The sequence below is a fragment of the Microcaecilia unicolor genome, chromosome 3 (assembly GCF_901765095.1).
Source record: "Microcaecilia unicolor chromosome 3, aMicUni1.1, whole genome shotgun sequence".
NCBI lineage: Eukaryota > Metazoa > Chordata > Amphibia > Gymnophiona > Siphonopidae > Microcaecilia > Microcaecilia unicolor.
The window spans coordinates 382,417,224-382,436,721 of NC_044033.1; the positions used below are offsets into that span (position 1 = coordinate 382,417,224).

The following is a 19,498-nucleotide window of genomic DNA, read 5'->3' on the forward strand; positions in this document are numbered from 1 at the left end:
TTTGTTCTGTCACTGATTTTCAAAAGTGATTTACTTTCTTTTGTTCTTAGAGGTTATCCTGAGGATTGTGTAACTTGTGTATAACAAGGCACAAGAAACAAACAGGCAGTTAGTTGTGCAAAGTATTTAATACCTTTTTAATATGAATTTACTAGTGGCCTACAAGAGGTGCTAGCATCGGCATCACCTGTATTCCATAGTCACATGCATTCATTAACCAAGGGATATTTTAAATGTGGTTCATCTTTCATCTATAATGTTAACCTCAAGATCAAAGAGTGCATAAGGAGAGGAAAGCCTTTGTAAATCTCTGGTGAGACCTCGTTTAAAGTGCTGTGTACAGTTCTGGGGACTGCACCTTCAAAAAAATATAAACATGATGGAGTCTGTCCAGAGGGGGCTACTAAAATGTTGCTGGGTATTTGTGACCTGGATTGGCCACTGTTGGAAACAGGATGCTGGGCTTGATGGACCTTTGGTCTTTCCCAGTATGGCAATACTTACGTAAAATGGTCAGTGGTCTTTGTCATAAAGCATATGGGGACAGACTTAAAGGTCTTAATATGTACAGTTTGGAAAGAGGGGGGGGAGGGATGATAAGAGATGTTTAAATACCTCTGTGGCATAAATGCATAGGTGGTGAATCTTAATTGAATGGAATCTCTGGAATGAGGGGACATAGGATGAAGGTGAAAGGGGACAGACTCGGGTTAAAACTAAGAAAATATGGTGAATGTGTGTAACAGTCTCCCGGTGGCGGAGACGAAGACTGTATGTGAATTCGGGAACGCTTGGGACAGATACATTAGGATCTCTAAGGGAGAGGAAGAGATAGTAGGTGGTATGGATGAGCTGACTGGATAAGCCAGATAGTGTTAAAACATAGAAATGTAGAAAAATGAATAAAGACCAATAGCTGTAAATCTGCTAATAAGTGTTTTAAACTTTTGTTTTTGGTGATCTGCTCCTGTTTCTAGTGGTTTGGCTATTGCAGATCATAGCCAGTTGTTCTCTGGGACAGGTGTTCACTTGGGAAAACAGTATTCTTGAGCAAAGCAAGAAATCGCAACATGCACAAAAATCTCTCAGACAAAATAGAGTTAAGTTTATTTCCCACGACCTAGATCAGATTTAGGTCATTGGGTCATCTTTCTGATGACTAAATATCAAGGATCAATAATACCATCTGACCTGTGATTATTGATGGACCGACCACACGTGTAAATGGCTGTAACTCAAAGCAGTAGTGACTGTGGATTGTGGTTGTTATGAGGTCTTTTTCTCCCTATTTTTGAAGAACTACATTTTGTTCCTGCACTCCTATAGCACATTATACAGTATATACCATTGTTCATTTCAGATAAGCTCATCTTTCTGATGGTCAGGGAAGCTTTTTCCAAAGTCCAGAGTGTGCCTTAGTGGTTAAGGGGGTGCCTGAAGTTTGATATTGTGGCACTTAGCTATATTGAATAGCCATTATATAGGCTAGTTACATGTTTTCCAGCTTTGTTTTTCTAGACTCAGTGAGGCTGGGAACAAAAGAAGAAAATGCCTGTTATGGAACACACATTTAGATTTTTTACATGTTGTAAATTGAACTTAAGGGCTTTTAAACTACTCAATTGAAATGTTGTGCTGCACACTTTAAAAAGAAGACTCAAAGCCATTATTTTTGTTTTGATTCGGAACTTCTGCTGGAGGATCCCTCACAATAAAAAATGTGCAAGAAGTCAGAGATCATCCAGTCTGGGAAGCTGTTTGGGGCTTTGAGGGTCTGCTGGCCTTGAACAAGGCTTATCCTGCTGTGTGCTGTACCCAGACTTGCAGCAAAGGCAACTTTATAAATCATGCTATAATGCTGTATTGCAATCTGCCTGTGTTATTGTAGAAGAAAGCATAACCTGTAGTTAATGTAAAGGAGAAAATTCAGTCCTGAGGTTACAGAACCAATGGATTGAACATGGCTGCTGAACCATTGCTACACAGAGTACAGCGCTTAACCTGGTGTTTTATAGATTTACTTTTTCTGTTTCGTTGTAACTCTAGAAGGTCATTTCTGCCTTTATTGGACGTAATTCTTCCCTGATTGCAACCTTGTTACCTTCAGTAACTTCTTGTGGTCAGCGATATTAGAAACAATTCAGTTTTCTGTGCCCTAGTGTTTATGGGCTTGCAGTGAAAATACATAGCAGCATCTACTGTATTTTATAGTACTTAGTTTGAGCAATAGAAATATTTTTTGTCAGTAATACTTGATAGCTATGAAATTATAACACTTTTTCTGAAAGCATGGTCAATGTGATATAAAATGTGTATTGTGTTTATGCACATATTGTAGAGTAGGTGGTAGGCGAGAGAATTTATCTAGTGCTACCTAATTGAAAAATGGCTGGCAGCCTAGATTAGTGTTTCTCAAGTTGGTCTTGAAGTATCCCCTGGCTAGCTTTTAGGATATTCACAGTGAATATACATGAGAAATTTGCATGCACTGCCTCCATTGAGGGCCTGATTAATGCTTTTGGGCCCTAGGCAAGCATATGTTTGGTACCTACCATGGGTCCCCCACATCTTTCTCAACCCCCCTCCTTCTTCCATGATTTTATCCAAGCACTTCACCACTTGAGAAGTAGCCCAGGGAAAATCTGCAGGGTGGGTGTGGCAGCCATTGCAGGTTGTGAGTGAGCATGGCAGCTGAGCAAGAACACATACCAAGTGGAGAGGCCTAACAGACCTGTGGGCTGAGAACCAGAAGTGTCCAAAGAGTGAGAATGAAGCCCAAAACGTTATAGGCGTTGAGTCTGAGGTAGAAATCTTTCTAGATTTGTATCAATAGGGCTTCATAGATGGAAGAAGCAATAAAAAAAAATATGTAACTTTCCTTGCTTAATGTGGTAATAAATAGAAATAAATCAAAACAGAGAAAAGAAAATAAGATGATACCTTTTTTATTGGACTAATTTAATACATTTTTTGATTAGCTTGGAAATGATTTTCAATCTGAAGATGAAGTGTTACCTTCAAAAGTTAATCAAAAAATGTATTAAGTTAGTCCAATAAAAAAGGTACCATCTTATTTTCTTTTCTCTGTTTTGATTTGTTTCTGTTTATTGCTTTTAAAAGTGGACTAACATGGTTACCACACCAGCTTCTTAGCTCTGAAATGACACAGGTAGAGTGGCAGCAGTATCAGGCCACTTTTCAAAGGAAATTGCCCAGGGAATTGTTTACCTGGAAGTTTTCCCAGGCTGAAAACTTCCTTCCACTTAGCATGCACACAGGCGAAGCAGTGAACTTCTCTTCATCCCAAATTTTCAAAGGAGGACTGTCTTTTTCTGGTGGGGTCGGTGTTATATAGACAAGGAATAAAACACACAATGTGGGGGATTGAGGAGGAGGAATATGCACACATATACACTCATGCTTCTGTTCTCTTCTGGTTTTTAACTGTTGCTTCCTGCAGCTCGCGTGCTTACTCAAAGGCAGATGATCAAAACCCTGCACTGTTCCAAACAGCACTCTAAAAATACCGCCCCATAACCAGAGATAATAGCATGCAGATTTAAGCATGCTGTTACCTCTGATCATAGGGTAAAGTGTGCAAGGATTAGGCACAATCCTCCCACACCTGCTCGACAGGTCTGGGCTGTCAAAAGCCTGGACCTGTCAAACTCAGGGGCTGGAGGTCCATGGGACCCCCGTACAACTGAAAGGCCCTAGCATATAAGGAACTACAATAACCATGCTATGCCAGGATGGTTTCTTGAATAATCAGGGCTTTTTTTGATGGGGTACTTGGGGGTGAGTACTGGCACCTTTTCCATTGTCTCATTAAAACTTGGGGACCATGGGTCAATTTTAGCAAAGACCTCTGGCTCTATACCCCAATTCTGTCTTGTCATAAATTCTGTGACTGGTTGTAGGGGGCCTGGCTATTGTGGAGTGGCCCCTCAGTGATCACCCTACCTCTGAAGGGTGGCCTAGCATTTGAGTACCGGCACCTTTTTCTCTAGAAATAAACGCACTGTGAATAATAGTTGTCAGATCATGGTCAGAAAGTAGTTTTGAGTTTATCATTTGTGGTGTGCTGGTGAACTTGATGCCAAGTGTTGTCAACTCATTGTTGAAATACAGTTCCAGGAGTTCTTTTAATTGCAATACGTGTCGGGAGAGGTGTATCCAAGTCTTTGATATCACCGATTCCCTTCTGACTTCTTTTTTTTTTTTTTTTTTTTCCATTTTATCTCCAGACCATTTCTGTTGTATTCATCGTGACTGCAGTTGTGGGTGTTGAGGCTTGGTATGTGCCCATCATCTCTAGTTTCTTATACAGAGATCTCTTCACGTTAATGATTATTGGTAAGAACTATTAAAAAAAAAAATTCTTTCCCTTTATATGTATGTATTGCCTTTTTTTTTCTTTGTGGAAGAACTTTATTAAATCAATCAAAAGAAATACAATGTCTAGGTTGTTTTGTTACTATCTTTCAAGAATTTGTCTGTTTCCTATGTCCCTCCTCTCCTCTGTGGTATGCCTTATACTGTTTTAGTCGTTTCCCTCTAAATAGTTGTCTTTTTACATCCTTTGCAAGATATGACTTCCAGAACTGAAGAGTACTCCAAACGTGATCTCGCCCAAGGACTAGTACAAAGCCATTATCACTCATTTTCTTTTTCTGCTGACGGTGCCCATCTCCATGCAGCCAAACATTCTCCTGGCCTTGACCACCACCTTGTCAAATTGTTTCATTACCTTGAGATTATCACCCAGAGGTCTTTTTTTCCTGGTCCATGCACATCAGCTTCTCACCTCCTATCCGTTTACAGCTCCTTCAGAGTTTTGCCTCCCAAGTGCATTATCCTGCATTTCTTCACATTAAAATTTAACTGCCAAGTAGAAGCTCAAGTTTAACTTTTGTAGAATACATCTCATGTATTCCACTCCCGGGGAGTCCACTCTGACAATTTTTGTGTCATCCACAGAAAGGCATAGTTTTTTTTTTTTTCTTCTAACCCTTTGACAATATTGTTCACAAATAAATTGGAAAGCACCAAGGGCCTCGGAACTTGGATAGCAAGAGTTCTTTATTAAAAGACCCAACACAGGCCGTGTTTAGGCAACAGTGTCTGCATAAGGGATCTGTTAAAAAAAAAAAAACAAATACAGGTCTACATAAACATTTATGTACAAAGTACTCTACAAACAAAACTGAGCAAAAAAAGCAGATTTTACATGCTTTCATAAAATGTAAATCTATTATAAGGATTTCATGAACATTCAATCAATATTTCAATCAGCGGGGATTATATTATATCATCTAATTCATTCAACAATTACCCAGCGCCAGTCATTCAACATAGGCTAAATAGTATCTTCCCTAGTATTTTCACCATTGTATGAAATACACATATCACGTTGAATTCAACTGACATCAAATTAGAGACGCCATACTCAGTCTCAGAGCAAAAGATACTGAGCATGGCATCTCTGATATGGACCTGACCCTGATGCAGCTTCTGCGAAACATGCCGCATGTCGGTCTTGTTTACTACTGGTCCTGTTAGCTTCTAACAAACTATTATTAAAAAGCTAAGTTCCAATTAGTTTGGTAATTCTAAAGTATTAAATATTGTATCTAAGAATGAACATACATTATTGAGGGAAATTATGGGTGGACCTATGAAGAGCCAATGGCGTGTCAAAAGTTGAGAGCAATCAGGTCTCTTGACAGATGAATTGCTGCTGTTGCACTCATTGTGCTACCAAGGTCCAGTAAATAAATTTGCTAATTTGATGTCATTTGAATTCAACGTGATATGTGTATTTCATACAGTGGGAATGGGACTTATATACCACCATTTTATGGTTTTTCCAACTACATTCAAAGCGGTTTACATATTATATACAGGTACTTATTTGTACCTGGGACAGTGGAGGGTTAAGTGACTTGCCCAGAGTCACAAGCAGCTGCAGTGGGAATCGAACCCAGTTCCCCAGGATCAGAGTCCACTGCAGTAACCATTAGGCTACTCCAGAATGGTGAAAATACTAGGGAAGAAGATACTATTTAGCCTATATTGAATGACTGGCGCTGGGTAATTGTTGAATGAATTAGTTCATAAAATGTAAAGCCATGCAAATGTTACAAAAAAGGACTCAGATTAGTGCTTTTTGTTTTCCTTTGTTGTTTTTTTGTACTTTATAGTCCCTCTTTTTCCTTGCCTCACAAATTTGAACAGAATTGGACCAGAGACTGATCCGTGAGGCACTCCACTATGCATCTTTCTTTGAGCAAATTCCATTTTCCACCACCCTCTGCCATCTACCGGTCAAACAAATTCTATTCCAGTTTACCACCTTGAGTCCCATCCTCAAGCCACTCAGTTTATTTATGAACCTCATATGAGGAGCGATATTGGAGGCTTTGCTAAATTCTTAAGTAGACCACATCTAGCACATGCCCTTTATCTAGTTCTTTTTTTACCCAAAGAAATGATTAGTTTGACAGGATTTGCATTTGGTAAAGCCATATTGCTTTGACTCTTGTAATGGCAAAATTCATTGTTCTGTAACTTTTTTTTAAATTTATTTCAGAACTTAGTGTTCCATCAATTCGAATAGCTTGCTCTTGGTGGATTACAGTAATTAAACATCAAATGCAATCTTAGGAGACAAAACCTTTAAAAAAATGTTTCTGTATACAGTTCATTAAGTATAAGATTCATATCGTTTTTATTTCTGAAGTTTCTGTTGTACAAAATAAAGTTTTACGTTTCCCTCATATAATACATTCATTGGTTTTTAGAAAGTTTTTTTTACTGTATTATTTTTTGTTCTTCCCAGTTATTTTACTGTAATCCAATTTAATTTTCTTTTGTTATTAATTTTTCCAGTGTTTTAAGTATTGATATTCTTTTATTTTATTTTCTGTGTACATTTGTAGACTCCTGAAGCAGGCCTGTGTCGAATCCTGGATGTAATAATTTTAAGCATTGTCTGGTTACTTTCAGGCTTATTTTCGAAAGTGATCACCGGCAATCTTCTGACATAAATCGGGAGATGGCCAGCAATCTTGCAAAAGCGGCAAAATCGGTATAATCGAAAGCTGCTTTTTTGACACCATAGCTGCTTTCCCACGCCGGTGAAAGTTCAAGGGGGCATGTCGGCAGCGAAGCGAAGGCAGGACATGGGCAGGCATGGGCGTGGCTACCAAATGGCCGGCTTTTGCGGATAATGGAAAAAAAAAGCGGCGTTAATCAGTATTTTGCCAGGTTTACTTGGTCCTTTAATTTTCACGACCAAGCCTCAAAAAGGTGCCCCAATTTACCAGATGACCACCAGAGGGAATGGGGGAATGACCTCCCCATACTCCCTCAGTGGTCACCAACCCCCTCCCACACTAAAAAAAAAATAAAAATAAAAAAACTTTTTTGCCAGCCTCAAATGTCACAGCTCCGACAGCAGTATGCAAGTCCCTGGAGCAGTTTTTAATGGGTGCAGTGCACTTCAGGCAGGCAGACCCAGGTCCATCCCCCCCCCCCCCCCTACCTGTTACACTTGTGGTGCTAAGTGTTGAGCCCTCCAAGCCCCCCCCCCCCAAAACCCACTGTACCCATATGTAGGTGCCCCCCTTCACCCATAAGGGCTATGGTAGTGGTGGGGAGTGGGTTTGGGGGGGGGATTTGGGGGGGCTCAGCACCCAAGGTAAGGGAGCTATGTACCTGGGAGCTATTTGTATATTTTTCTAACATTTTTAGAAGTGCCCCCTAGGGTGCCCGGTTGGTGTCCTGGCATATCAGGGGGACCAGTGCACTACAAATGCTGGCTCCTCCCATGACCAAATGCCTTGGATTTTGCCGGGTTTGAGATCACCGGCATTTTTTTCCATTATTGCTGAAAAACACAACCGGCCATCTCAAACCCGGTGAACTCTGGCATTTGGCCGGGCTACACCGTATTATTGAAAAAAAGATGGCCGGCCATCTTTTTCGATAATATGGTTCCGGCCAGCTGTAGCGCCGCTGCTAAAATAGATCACCGGCGACCTATTTCGCCGGCGACGTTCAATTATGCTCCTCCACATCAGTGTCAGCTGTATTTGTGCATATAAAATACTTGATCATTATCTCTCTGACATTTTTTGGTACATAGACTGTTGAAGTCTGCCTGGCCTCATCCTTGGTTTCCAACTACTGACATTGCAGTCGAAGCCCACTCCAGCCTATCCAAATCTGTCTTGTCAATTGTGGGACACAGACCGTAAAAGTGTGCCTGGCACTGTCCTCGCTTTCCAAATTACTGGAGTTTATCGAAGCCCTCTCCAGCCCATTCTATCACCCCAAGGTCCCTTTTCCTATCTGCATATCATCCTCTCACCTCCTAGCACATAACTCCCTTAGATTTCTACTCCCTAAGTGCATCACTCTGCACTTCTTTGCATTGAATTTTAATTGCCATACATTAGTCAATTCTTCTAACTTTAGCAGAACCTTTTTCATGTTTTCCACCCCCTCAGGGATGTCCACTCTGTTACAAATCTTGATGTCATCTGCAAAACGTAAAACCTTACCTTCTAACCCTTCACAATGTCACTCACAAATATATTGAACAGAATTGGCCCCAGCACTGAATCTTTGGGGCATTCTACTACTCACCTTTCCTTCCTCCAAGTGAATTCCATTAACCACTACCCTCTGGCGTCCGTCTGTCAACCAACTAGTTCCTAATCCTGTTCACCACTTTGGGTCCTAACTTCAGCCTGTCAAGTTTATTCAAGAGAGCCTCCTATGAGGAACCATGTCAAAGGCTTTACTGACATCTAAGTAGATTACATCTAGTGCATTCCCTCAAGCCATTTCTCTGCGCACACAGTCAAAGAATTCAGTCACATTCATTTGGCATGATTTACCTTTGGTAAAACTGTTGTCTCGGATCTTATAACCTATTGGATTCTAGGAAATTCACTATCCTTTCCTTCAGTATCGCGTCCATTACTTTTCCAATAACCAAAGTGAGGCTTACTGGTCTGTAGTTTCCAGCTTCTTCTCTTGTGAAGAGGACCCACATCCACTCTTCTATAATCCCTTGTAACCTCTTCTGTCTCCAAGAATGTATTAAATCTTTGAGGACCCGCCAGAACCTCTCTGAGCTCCCTCCATATCCAGGGATGGATCCCATCAGGCCCCCATGACTTTGTCCACCTCAACTCTATCTTATAGACTTTCTGTAGGGGAAAACGTCAGATATGAATTGAAAATCAGCTCTGAAGATAGGGAATATTTTCTTCTTTTGTGTGGTTTTTCTCCTTGTGAATATAATTTATTGCATTTTAAATCAGGATGAAATTATATTTGTTTTCCTAAGAAGTCTTACAAAGCCATGCAGCAATGCCGACACAGCCCATTCACGTTGAATGGGCTGTGTCCGCATTACCACACTGGCAGCCGTTAGCAGGGCTATGTAAAAGAGGGGTTAATTTGTTTATTTAACAGCATGTGGTAAACTACAGCTGAAACACACCATTGAGTCTTCTTTCAAGAGTTTGTGTGCACTAATTATTTTCTTTTCTTTTAGGATGTGCATTTTCTGTGGCACTTCCGATGAGTTTATACAATGTTTACAAGTAAGTTTTTCCCTTTGTTTTACTAAATTTTCCGGCTAAGGCAAGTTGTGAATAGTCTTAACTGCCCAGATTTTGCCAGATTAATTCATTTGTACTTAGCCCTTGGAATCCACTTAGGGCCTCTGGTTGACTTGCCAACAGTACTGTATGATCCTGGAAGCAGATACTGTGCCCAGAAAATAGCGAGGTGGGTTGTTTTGTGCCAGGGCACTGCAAAATAGGATGGGCAAAGAAAATGGGATTCTGTGCTGCTACTCGGTTGTAGGTCTGTTATGAAATAATAAATAGATGCTTTACTTGACTGTTTTCAAAAATTTACCCTTTATATGGATTCTACTGGCATGCTATATTTTTGTTGGAGGGAAAATACAAAGTTTATAGGGAAGAAGTAAAAGGTGAGAGATTTTAGATCAGGATGTTCTCTATTATGGCGCCTACATGGTGGAATACTTAGAGATCTTAGGGGTCCTTTTACTAAGCTGCAGTAAAAAGTGGCCTACGGTAGTGCAGGCTTCTGTTTTGGATGTGCACTGGGCCAGTTTTTACCGCGTCTGCAAAAAAAGGGCTTTACTGTGCACATGCTACACGTGCGGTGACTCGTCAGAGCGCTCCAACTGCCGATTACTGCTGGAAACACCATGCGTGGAAGGAAATAAATCATCCAGGTGTTATGGGCGCACAGCAAATCTGAAATTACTGCCAGGGGAGCACAGTAGCCTGGCGGTAGTCTCATTTTGTCGGACTCTCATAAAAGCCTAACATGCTTTTGTAAAAGGGGCCCAAAGTTTGGAGAATGTGAGACAATGCAAGAAGCTATTAAAACAAGGCTTTTTATGACTTAGTGATTTATTAGAGGTACGCTTGAGGTTAATCATTTTGTTTGTAGAGAGTATTTGTTAGGTGTATTTTATATTTATGTAATTTTTTTTTATTATGAATATGGTTTTATGTAAACCCCTTTCAACCAGCCGTTTTTATGCTAGTATAAATGGTATATAAGAATTTTAATAGATAAAGATGCACTGTATAGTCTGCTGGGACTGTCCTAGACAGCGTCTTAATGCAAGCTAACGCGTGAGAAATGAATCGGATCAGAATTTTTTTTTTTTTTTTTTTTTAATTCTGCATTGTGATGAGATGGAGCATAGAATGTGAGATTTGTTCTGTAATGTGTCTTTTTTTTTGTTTATGATGGAAGAAACACTCATTCTATGAACACATTTGGGCCCACAGTCTGCTGACTCAGCCAGAAAGCTCTGCACTGCTAGTTTAGTCCATTTACATTAGTAGCACTGCCTATACAATTCTAATTAGTGACAGGATTGTATAGGTTATATTCTGTGGCACAGTTCTTATGAAAGCAGGTTCTGTTTTGCGTGGAATTCTTACCCTGCCTTTGGTTTTCAGGGTCTCCTATTCAAGTATTTCTCAACTCTTAACTTCATCTGCTTTCCTGCCAAATATGCACACTCCTCAAGGAATGCACTTTTTTTCTGCCTCTTCAGTGACTTGCATTTTCTCTTGCCACTCCTTGTGACCTCTCGAATGCCATTCCTTCTTCCTTCCTGCCTTCATTGTGGGAAGACGATACCATTTGGTAGAGACCCTAATTTGTTAGTTACAGGGCAATCCTAATTTATTTATAAACATAACTTAATATTTGTTTCTGGGCTCTGTAGGATGGTCCTTAAGCAAACTTGTGTGCTCTACATCTCTTTGTACGCACTAGGGTAGATCCCCAAATATTTGATTTCTCCTGTAGCCCAACGGAGAGGAAATGCGGCTATCTGTAAACAGGCGCAATTGGCCAACACTGGAATTGCCTCCAACTTGCTGAGCTTTAATACAGAGCCCCAAAAAAGACCCAAATTGAGTAATAAGACCAATCAGCACAGGGATGGTCTTAATGGCCTTCCCCACAAATATAACATATCATCGCAAACATTGTAATTCTGCACTCCCTGTCACCCACCCAAATCCCAAGCAACTCAGAAGAGTAGCAAATCTTAATCACCAAAGGCTCAAGGGACAGGATGAACATCGGGAAGTGTGTGTGGTGGTGGGGAAACCCTTGTCATGTGCCCTGCAAAAGTGAGAATGACTCAGTGTGCTGCCAATTAATCAGCAGCTATGCCATAGGCGACTGATACATATTCACAGTCCATCGCTGAAAAGGACCCATAATCCCATACTGCCGCAGCACCCAAAAAAATATGCCCAAGTGACCTTGTCCAATACATTTTTGGTGCTGAGTCTTGTCAAAATGGTATCTCCTGCCACCACAGGCCTTGACTGCATAGCCACCAAGGCCTTCCAAATATTAGAGGAGGCAAAACGCCCAGGTACAAACCCCATGTTGTCTGAGTGAACCAGATGAGAAACCACTTGGCCGAGCCTGCGGGCCAAGATGACAGACAAAAGCGTCATATTCTTGTTGAGAAGTGAAATGGGTCAGTAAGAGCCCACAAACTCAGGGACTGTCCCGATTTAGGCAGAACCACCACATGAGCGTGGCACTTTTCTGGCAAAAAGCCGCTTGACCACCACCAGAAGTCAGTGCATATTGCCACCAAGGCAAGACCGATCTGGTAGAGTATAATTTTGTAAAACTGTGGGCCAAAATCATCCAGCCCAAGAGCCTTGGCCAATTTGAGCAACCCTATACTTGCTAAATTTCTGCTGCCATTATCGGTGAGTTTAAGGTGGACAACTGGGATTCTGTTACCTGAGATAGGGTTGTGTCACTGAAAAAAGCATCCTGATTCATCCTGTTGTAAGGTCCATGATCGTAAAAAGTCATATAAAATTGGACAGACTGGTTCTGTATCTCCTCCTCTTGTATGAATACCATAGGCCCCACACCCCTAATATGAGATATCCAGGCGATCCTGCGGATAGGCCGCACCAAATTGGCCAGGAGCCTCCCTGCCTTTTATCCCATTAAAAAAGTTTGTATTTATAAACTGTAGGTGTATGCTGGCCCATTCAGTAAAAATGGCATCTATCTGTGTCCACAGCGTTAGGTACAGCTCCTTTCCTTTAGGGTCAGCTGAAGCTTCACATTGTCATAAGTTGACATAAGTACATAAGTATTGCCATACTGGGACAGACCAAAGGTCCATCAAGCTGAGCATCCTGTTTCCAACAGTGGCCAATCCTGGTAAGATCCCCCCCCCCCCCCCCCTCCAAAATGCAATACATTTTTATGCTGCTTAGCCTAGAAATAAGTAGTGGATTCTCCCCAAGTCATTTTAATAATGGCTTATGGACTTTTTCTTTTAGGAATCGATCCAAACCTTTTTAAAACCCCACTAAGCTAACTGCTTTTACCGCATTCTCTGGCAACAAATTCCAGAGTTTAATTACACGTTGAGTGAAGAAATAGTTTCTCCGATTTGTTTTAAATTTACTACTTTGTAGCTTCATTGCATGCCCCCTAGTCCTAGTATTTTTGGAAAGAGTAAACAAGCGATTCACATGTGCCCGTTCCATTCCACTCATTATTTTATATACCTCTATCATATCTCTCTTCAGCCATCTCTTCTCCAAGCTGAAGAGCCCTAGTCGCTTCAGTCTTTACTCATAGGGAAGTCATCCCATCCCCTTTATCATTTTTATCGCTCTTCTCTGTACCTTTTCTAATTCCACTATATCTTTTTTGAGATGCGGAGACTAGAATTGCACACAGTATTCAAGGTGCGTTCATACCATGGAACGATACAAAGGCATTATAACATCCTCATTTTTGTTTTCCATTCCTTTCCTAATAATACCTAACATTGTCGGCAGAACATGCAGCTGGAAGGTTAGTGACACCAACTTGAGCGTTTTACGACTTCCATTTCTGAATATCATATGCTATGGTTCTACCCCGTAAACAAACCTTAGCAGCTTCTCAAAAAGTGGTGTTTGACAGCTTGCTTATGTCAGGCTTCCACCAAATAGGACTGAAAGTCTCATCGAGATATAAAGAAGGGTTGAATTTCTGGGTCTTATCCCCCCTGCAGGGTAAACATAGGCGGTGGTGTCGGTGGCGCGTAAGAAGATGCCTTCTTAGAAGACTCAGGCTGCTGGGTTTTCTCCAGCATACAGTGGTAACCCGAGCTTCAGAAATGGCCCTGCCGCATCGATCAGACTCCTCGCCACAAGATCCATACCACCGTAGTTAAAGGTCGTACAAGCAGAGCAGTAAAGGGGGGGGGGTGTTAAGTGATTTTTGTACAGAGTGGGAGCGGAGTCTATCCCGGAGCTGCTACTCAGCAGCGTGTCGTCATGTGATCCTGAACAGACAAGAGTAGAGGCTGACAGAGGACGAATCACCACCGGAGATGTGAATCCAACAGTCTTTATTATAAAGTTTTAACTTTATAATAAAGACTGTTGGATTCACATCTCCGGTAGTGATTGCCTCTACTCTTGTTTGTTGTGCTTCCTCGCCTTAGGGGTTTTTTCCTGATTTGTATTTTGGGTCATGTGATCCTGGCCATGTTTTGAAATACCATCACCAGGGATATAACTGTAAAAATAAATGTGTATTAAAAATAAAAATAGAAAACATAAAATTCTATAAAGTATTAAATGAAAAATATTTAAAATATATATGTTTACTACCTCCAAGGTTGTCAAATACTTGATGAAAGGGAAAGCTGCACTCTATAAGTCAATCACCCATATTAATGTTGGTGAGCAAATCTACGTACTCCTCATATAACAGAGGACATGAGCCTTCAGCAGTAATGGAAAAAACTTTGTAGACCTGTTCATTATTTCAGCTACCTTCCCCCCCCCCTTTAAATTTTGTATGTATTAGTATGAGGAAATGTAACTAGCTCATAAGGAGTTGTTATAGATACATCCATATCTATTCTCTGCAAACGTTTAGTTGATGCTAAGTGAGATGAACATTTTTTTCTTGTTTGTTAAAATGTGACATGTTTGCTTCCTTTATATATTAAAATGACTATGCTGTATTTGCTTAGAGTTCAGAGTGTGTGCATTTGTTTTACATTGTCGCAAATCTGATACAAAATGAGTTTTAGGTCAAACTAAAACTCTTAAACGGTTCCATGTGATATAAATACTATGCCACTTCTGTACCTAATAATATATTCATGGTATTTTTACACTGTTACATAGTTTTCAATTTCTTATTATGTCCATCATAGAATTTCCTTGTCATTTATGTTGCATAAAAGTGCCTTAAAGCTACTGTTCCAGTCAGACTACCATTTCTATCCTTCAAACGTCTACCTGTCACACCCATTCTGTTGTTAGATTGGGCATCACCACATCCTCTTTCTTCTTTGAGGGATCTGATGCTACTAATGCAGATCTGCTATCCTCCTGCTTGGGCACAGTCATGGGGGACATCTAGATACGGATGATTATTTGTTTTTGTGTGTGTTGGAGGAGGGTGTTTGGTACTGCTTTTTATGAACACTGTAATCTTGAGCATGCCTGAAATCCCAAGAATCTTCTGCTAAGAGTCAGGAGTATGTCTTTCTAACTGCTGCAAGAAAATCATAAGTACATAAGTATTGCCATACTGGGAAAGACCAAAGGTCCATCGAGCCCAGCATCCTGTTTCCAACAGTGGCCAATCCAGGTCACAAATACCTGGCAAGATCCCAAATTACGTTCCCCCCCCCCCCCCCAAATAGTATGAAAGCATATCTAGATGAGCTGGAGGCTAATGAGAAGGGTATAGCTGAAATGTATCTCAAAACCAACAACGAGAGTCCAAGTCTCCCGCAAAAACACACAAGAAAACAACAAATCGAGCGGAAGATATCCAGAAAGACCAGACTGAAGTCACAGATGTTAAAAAAACAAAATGATTTATTAGGATCCTACACGGTCCGTGTTTCAGCCGAAAAGGCCTTCCTCAGGGGTCTTCAAATTGGCATATACAGATATTCCTCCAAATGTCACAAAATGAGACGATCTGGACAAAAGACATGCGCTACAGACTGGAAAGCCTATGCTTTATTTGGATAGCGCTAGCCAAAACACGGACCATGTAGGGTCCTAATAAATCATTTTGTTTTTTAACATCTGTGACTTCAGTCTGGTCTTTCTGGATATCTTCCGCTTGATTTGTTGTTTTCTTGAAATATATCTCATACTGTGTGTGGTGGTAGGAGTTGGTACCTTTTCTGGTTTTTAGGTTGCATATTCCAAACAACTGGGAAGCTACTTGGGTCTTTGATAATTCATCTTTTCATTCTTTAATTCTGTCTCTTCCTTGCAGAGGATATAGAAATAAGACCTTGAAGCATACTTCTTTATATGAATCCATGTTGCCGTTTGCCTCTCCGGTGCTGCTCTTTACCCTGTCCACTATCTGGGTCTTTGCATCACCCTCCAGAATTCTTGAGGTTTATCCCAGACTCTTTTACTTCATGGTTGGAACAGCCTTTGCTAACATTACGGTAAGACAAATAAATAGTTATTTTTAGGGATGGTTCCAGAAGACAAACGGGCAATCGACCTGCAAGAGTCAGACTGGCAACAAAAGAAGGCAGTCCAAAGAAACCCAATACAGTGTGAAGTAAAATATATTGATATAGCAACAACACAGGAGGGGTTTAAAACAAATTGCCTGACTTGGGCCAAGTTTCACGCTTCCCTGGGCTACATCAAGGTAAATAGAATAGAGTAACTGTTAGTAAGCCACTACTTTAATGCTGGTTGTACATAAACTTAAAAACATAACATTACTTTAAATCATATAACCAGTAAAATATGAAATAATAAATACTCCATATACAATCATAAATGGTATCTCTAAAATTCAAATAACACAAAAATATATAAGAATAAAAATGTTGTCCAAAAACTGCCATAGAAAGTCTAACATAAAAGAAACTCAAAAGAACACAAGGGCACCAAAAGGAAGTAATTGGTTGTCTCTACATACCTAGACTAATGCAAAGCATACCAACACCGAACATAGAAACATGATGGCTGTATGACCAATCCAGTCTGCCCATCCTCAGTAATCACTAATTCTTCCTTTCCTAAGGGATCCCACATGTCTGTGCCAAGCTTTCTTAAATTCTGACACAGCCCTCGTCTCCGCAACCTCCACCGGGAGGCCATTCCACACATCCACCACCCTTTCGGAGAAAGAGTATTTTCTTAGATTCCTCCTAAGTCTGTTTCCTCTCTACTTCATCATATGCCCCCTCATTCCAGAGTTTTCCTTTATTTGAAAAAGGCTCACCTCCTGTATATTGATGCCACTGAGGTATTTAACGTCTCTATCGTATTCCCTCTCTCTTGCCTCTCTTCCAGTGTATACATGTTGAGGTTCCTAAGCCTGTCCCTATATGTCCTTGTAGCCGCCCTTTGCACCGACTCCATCCTGTTTATATCTTTCCATAGGTGCAGTCTCCAGAATTGCATGCAGTACTCTAAATGGGGCCTCACCAGAGACTTGTACAAGGACACTATCACTTCTTTTTTCCTGCTGGTCATCCCTCTCCTTATGCACCCAAGCATCTTTCTGGCTTTGGCCATCATCTTTTCTACCTGTTTGGCTGCCTTAAGGTCATCAGACACAATCACCCCCAAGTCTCGCTCTTCTTCATACACAGAAACACTTCATCGCCTATAATGTACTGTTTCCCTTGGATTCTTGTACCCCAAGTGCATGACCCTACATTTTTTATCATTAAATCTTAGTTGCCAATTATCGGACCATACTTCAAGCTTCATTAGATCCTTCATGCCATCCACACCCTCCGGGGTGTCCACCCTATTACAGAGTTTGGTATCATCCACATAGAGACCATCTTTACCAGACAGTCCTTTCGCAATATCACTCACAAAGATGTTAAAAAGAGCAGGCCTGAGGACCGAACCCTGCGGTACACAACTGATAACAGCCCTTTCCTCAGAGCAAGCTCCATTTACCACTGTCTCCTTCCACATAACCAGTTTTTTTAACCCAGTCAGTCACTTTAGATCCCATAACGAGGGCGCTCAGATTATTTATCAGTCGCCTGTGAGGGACCATGTCAAAGGCTTTGCTAAAATCCAAGTACTCCATATCTAGCGCCCTCCCATGTCCAACTGTTTGGTCACCCAGTCAAAGAAATCAATCAGAGTCTGGCACGACCTGCCTCTAGTGAAGCCATGCTGCCTCGGGTACTGTAGTCCATTCAGTTTGAAAAACCTCATGAATCCACTGTTTTAAAAGCGTTTCCATTAGTTTACTCACCACCGAGGTCAGACTGAAAGGTCTGTAATTCCAAACCTCGTTCTGCTTTTGTGCTGAGGGACCATATCCGCCCTTCTCCAGTCCTCCGGGACCACTCCAGACTTGAAGCATTGAAGAGGTCAGACAGCGGTGCTGCCAGAATGTTTGAGTTCCCTGAGTACCCTCGCACGTATCCCAACAGGCCCCATCGCTTTGTCTACTTTTAGTTTAGCCAGCTCCTCCTGATCAGTCTTCTGAAAATCAGTTCCGGTCTACCATACATGCATCCCTATTAGCATTTGTTTTCTGCGGTCCTACCCCCCGCCCTTTTGTCCGTGAACACAGAACAGAAATAATTGTTAAGCAGTTCAGCTTTATTCTTAGCAGCTTCTACATATTCCTCCCCCTCAACTTTGAGTCTCAACATGCTATTATGGCACTTCTCCTGTCATTTATATATCTGAAAAAGTCTTCCACCCCCCCACCCCCATTTTACCGTTTCGGCTGTCCTTTCTTCAATTTGCCTCTTCGCATTCCTGACAGCTTTTCTAGGTATTTTTGCCTGTCCTCTTTGAGTCTTCTTGTAATGTATGAAGGCAAACTTTCGTTCCCTTACCTTTTGAGCTACTGTGTTTGAGAACCAGAGCAGAAACCTGATAAAAGGTGTTGAAATAAGACCAAAAGACTATTAACACACTCATTCCTTAGCTGTTAGATATAACTTTTAACTTACTGTTTCTCTCCCAACTGTCACCGCTTGTGTTGCTGGACAGGCAACTAAAAATGTTGAGCCAGGTCACATGACCTGTAAGTCTAAAACAAAACTAAAGAAAATCCTTAAATCAAAAAGGTACTAATACAAAAGCATTAAAACTAAAATTATATGCAAAACTATTGTTAAAAAATGGACTTAACTTTCCACAACCATCTGATTTTGCTAAATGTCATCAAACTGCATGAGTGATACATCATTTGAGAGAGGATTTTCTAATTAGCTGAAGCGTACTAGTTTTATCATTTTTACTTGTTCAGAGCATTTGAAGATTAATTCTATGGCATTTCAAATATGCTTACAGTGACGACGTGACGTTTTGATGATATGTATGTCGTGCTGTAAAATCAAGCTGGGAGCTACTTTGAGCTCCCCACTGGCACCCATGGGGGGGGGGGTCTCTCCCTCAGCTCTGGTCTAGCAGGCCAGAATGAGTGACCCCTAAGCCTGATGCCAGCATACTGCTGAAGCTGGATTGATAGAAAATCAAGCTGGGAGGCCCTTCCTTCTGACATAGTGGACTGGGGATTTCCCTGGGTTCTGTCCAGACAGGGAAAACTGTCTCTTCTATTTAATTCCCCTGCCCTAGGCTGCCTTCAGATTCTACTACTCTACTTCTTTTTGCTTTTTTTTTTTTTTTTTAAGTAATTGTATTCCCTCAAAAGGGAATAATGTTAAGACAGCCAATTCAAACCATTTTAAAAGCCCTAGTCTACCTACCTTCTGCAGAGGCCCCATGGGACCTACATCGGGCAGTCTCATCGAGCAAAGGCCTGTGGGCCAAGGCTTAGGACTGCAGAAGGACAGTAAATCTCTCTGCAGTGCACTCAGCCAGGAGAAAGATCTTAATCCAACTCATGGGAGAGATAACACTGCCCAGCGCCAACCACTGTTAACAGGCCA

The 19,498-nt window shown here is 41.1% G+C and overlaps 1 protein-coding gene across 3 annotated transcripts in view; it reads left to right on the forward strand.

The window, feature by feature from the left end:
* SELENOI (selenoprotein I) overlaps positions 1–19,498 on the forward strand; it is a 105,549-nt gene that overhangs the window by 79,405 nt on the left and 6,646 nt on the right. For all 3 annotated transcript variants that reach the window (XM_030198647.1, XM_030198648.1, XM_030198649.1), the window contains exons 6-8: positions 4,248–4,356; positions 9,572–9,620; positions 15,871–16,051. In XM_030198647.1, the coding sequence (XP_030054507.1) occupies positions 4,248–4,356; positions 9,572–9,620; positions 15,871–16,051 (339 nt within the window). The remainder of the gene's footprint in view (positions 1–4,247; positions 4,357–9,571; positions 9,621–15,870; positions 16,052–19,498) is intronic.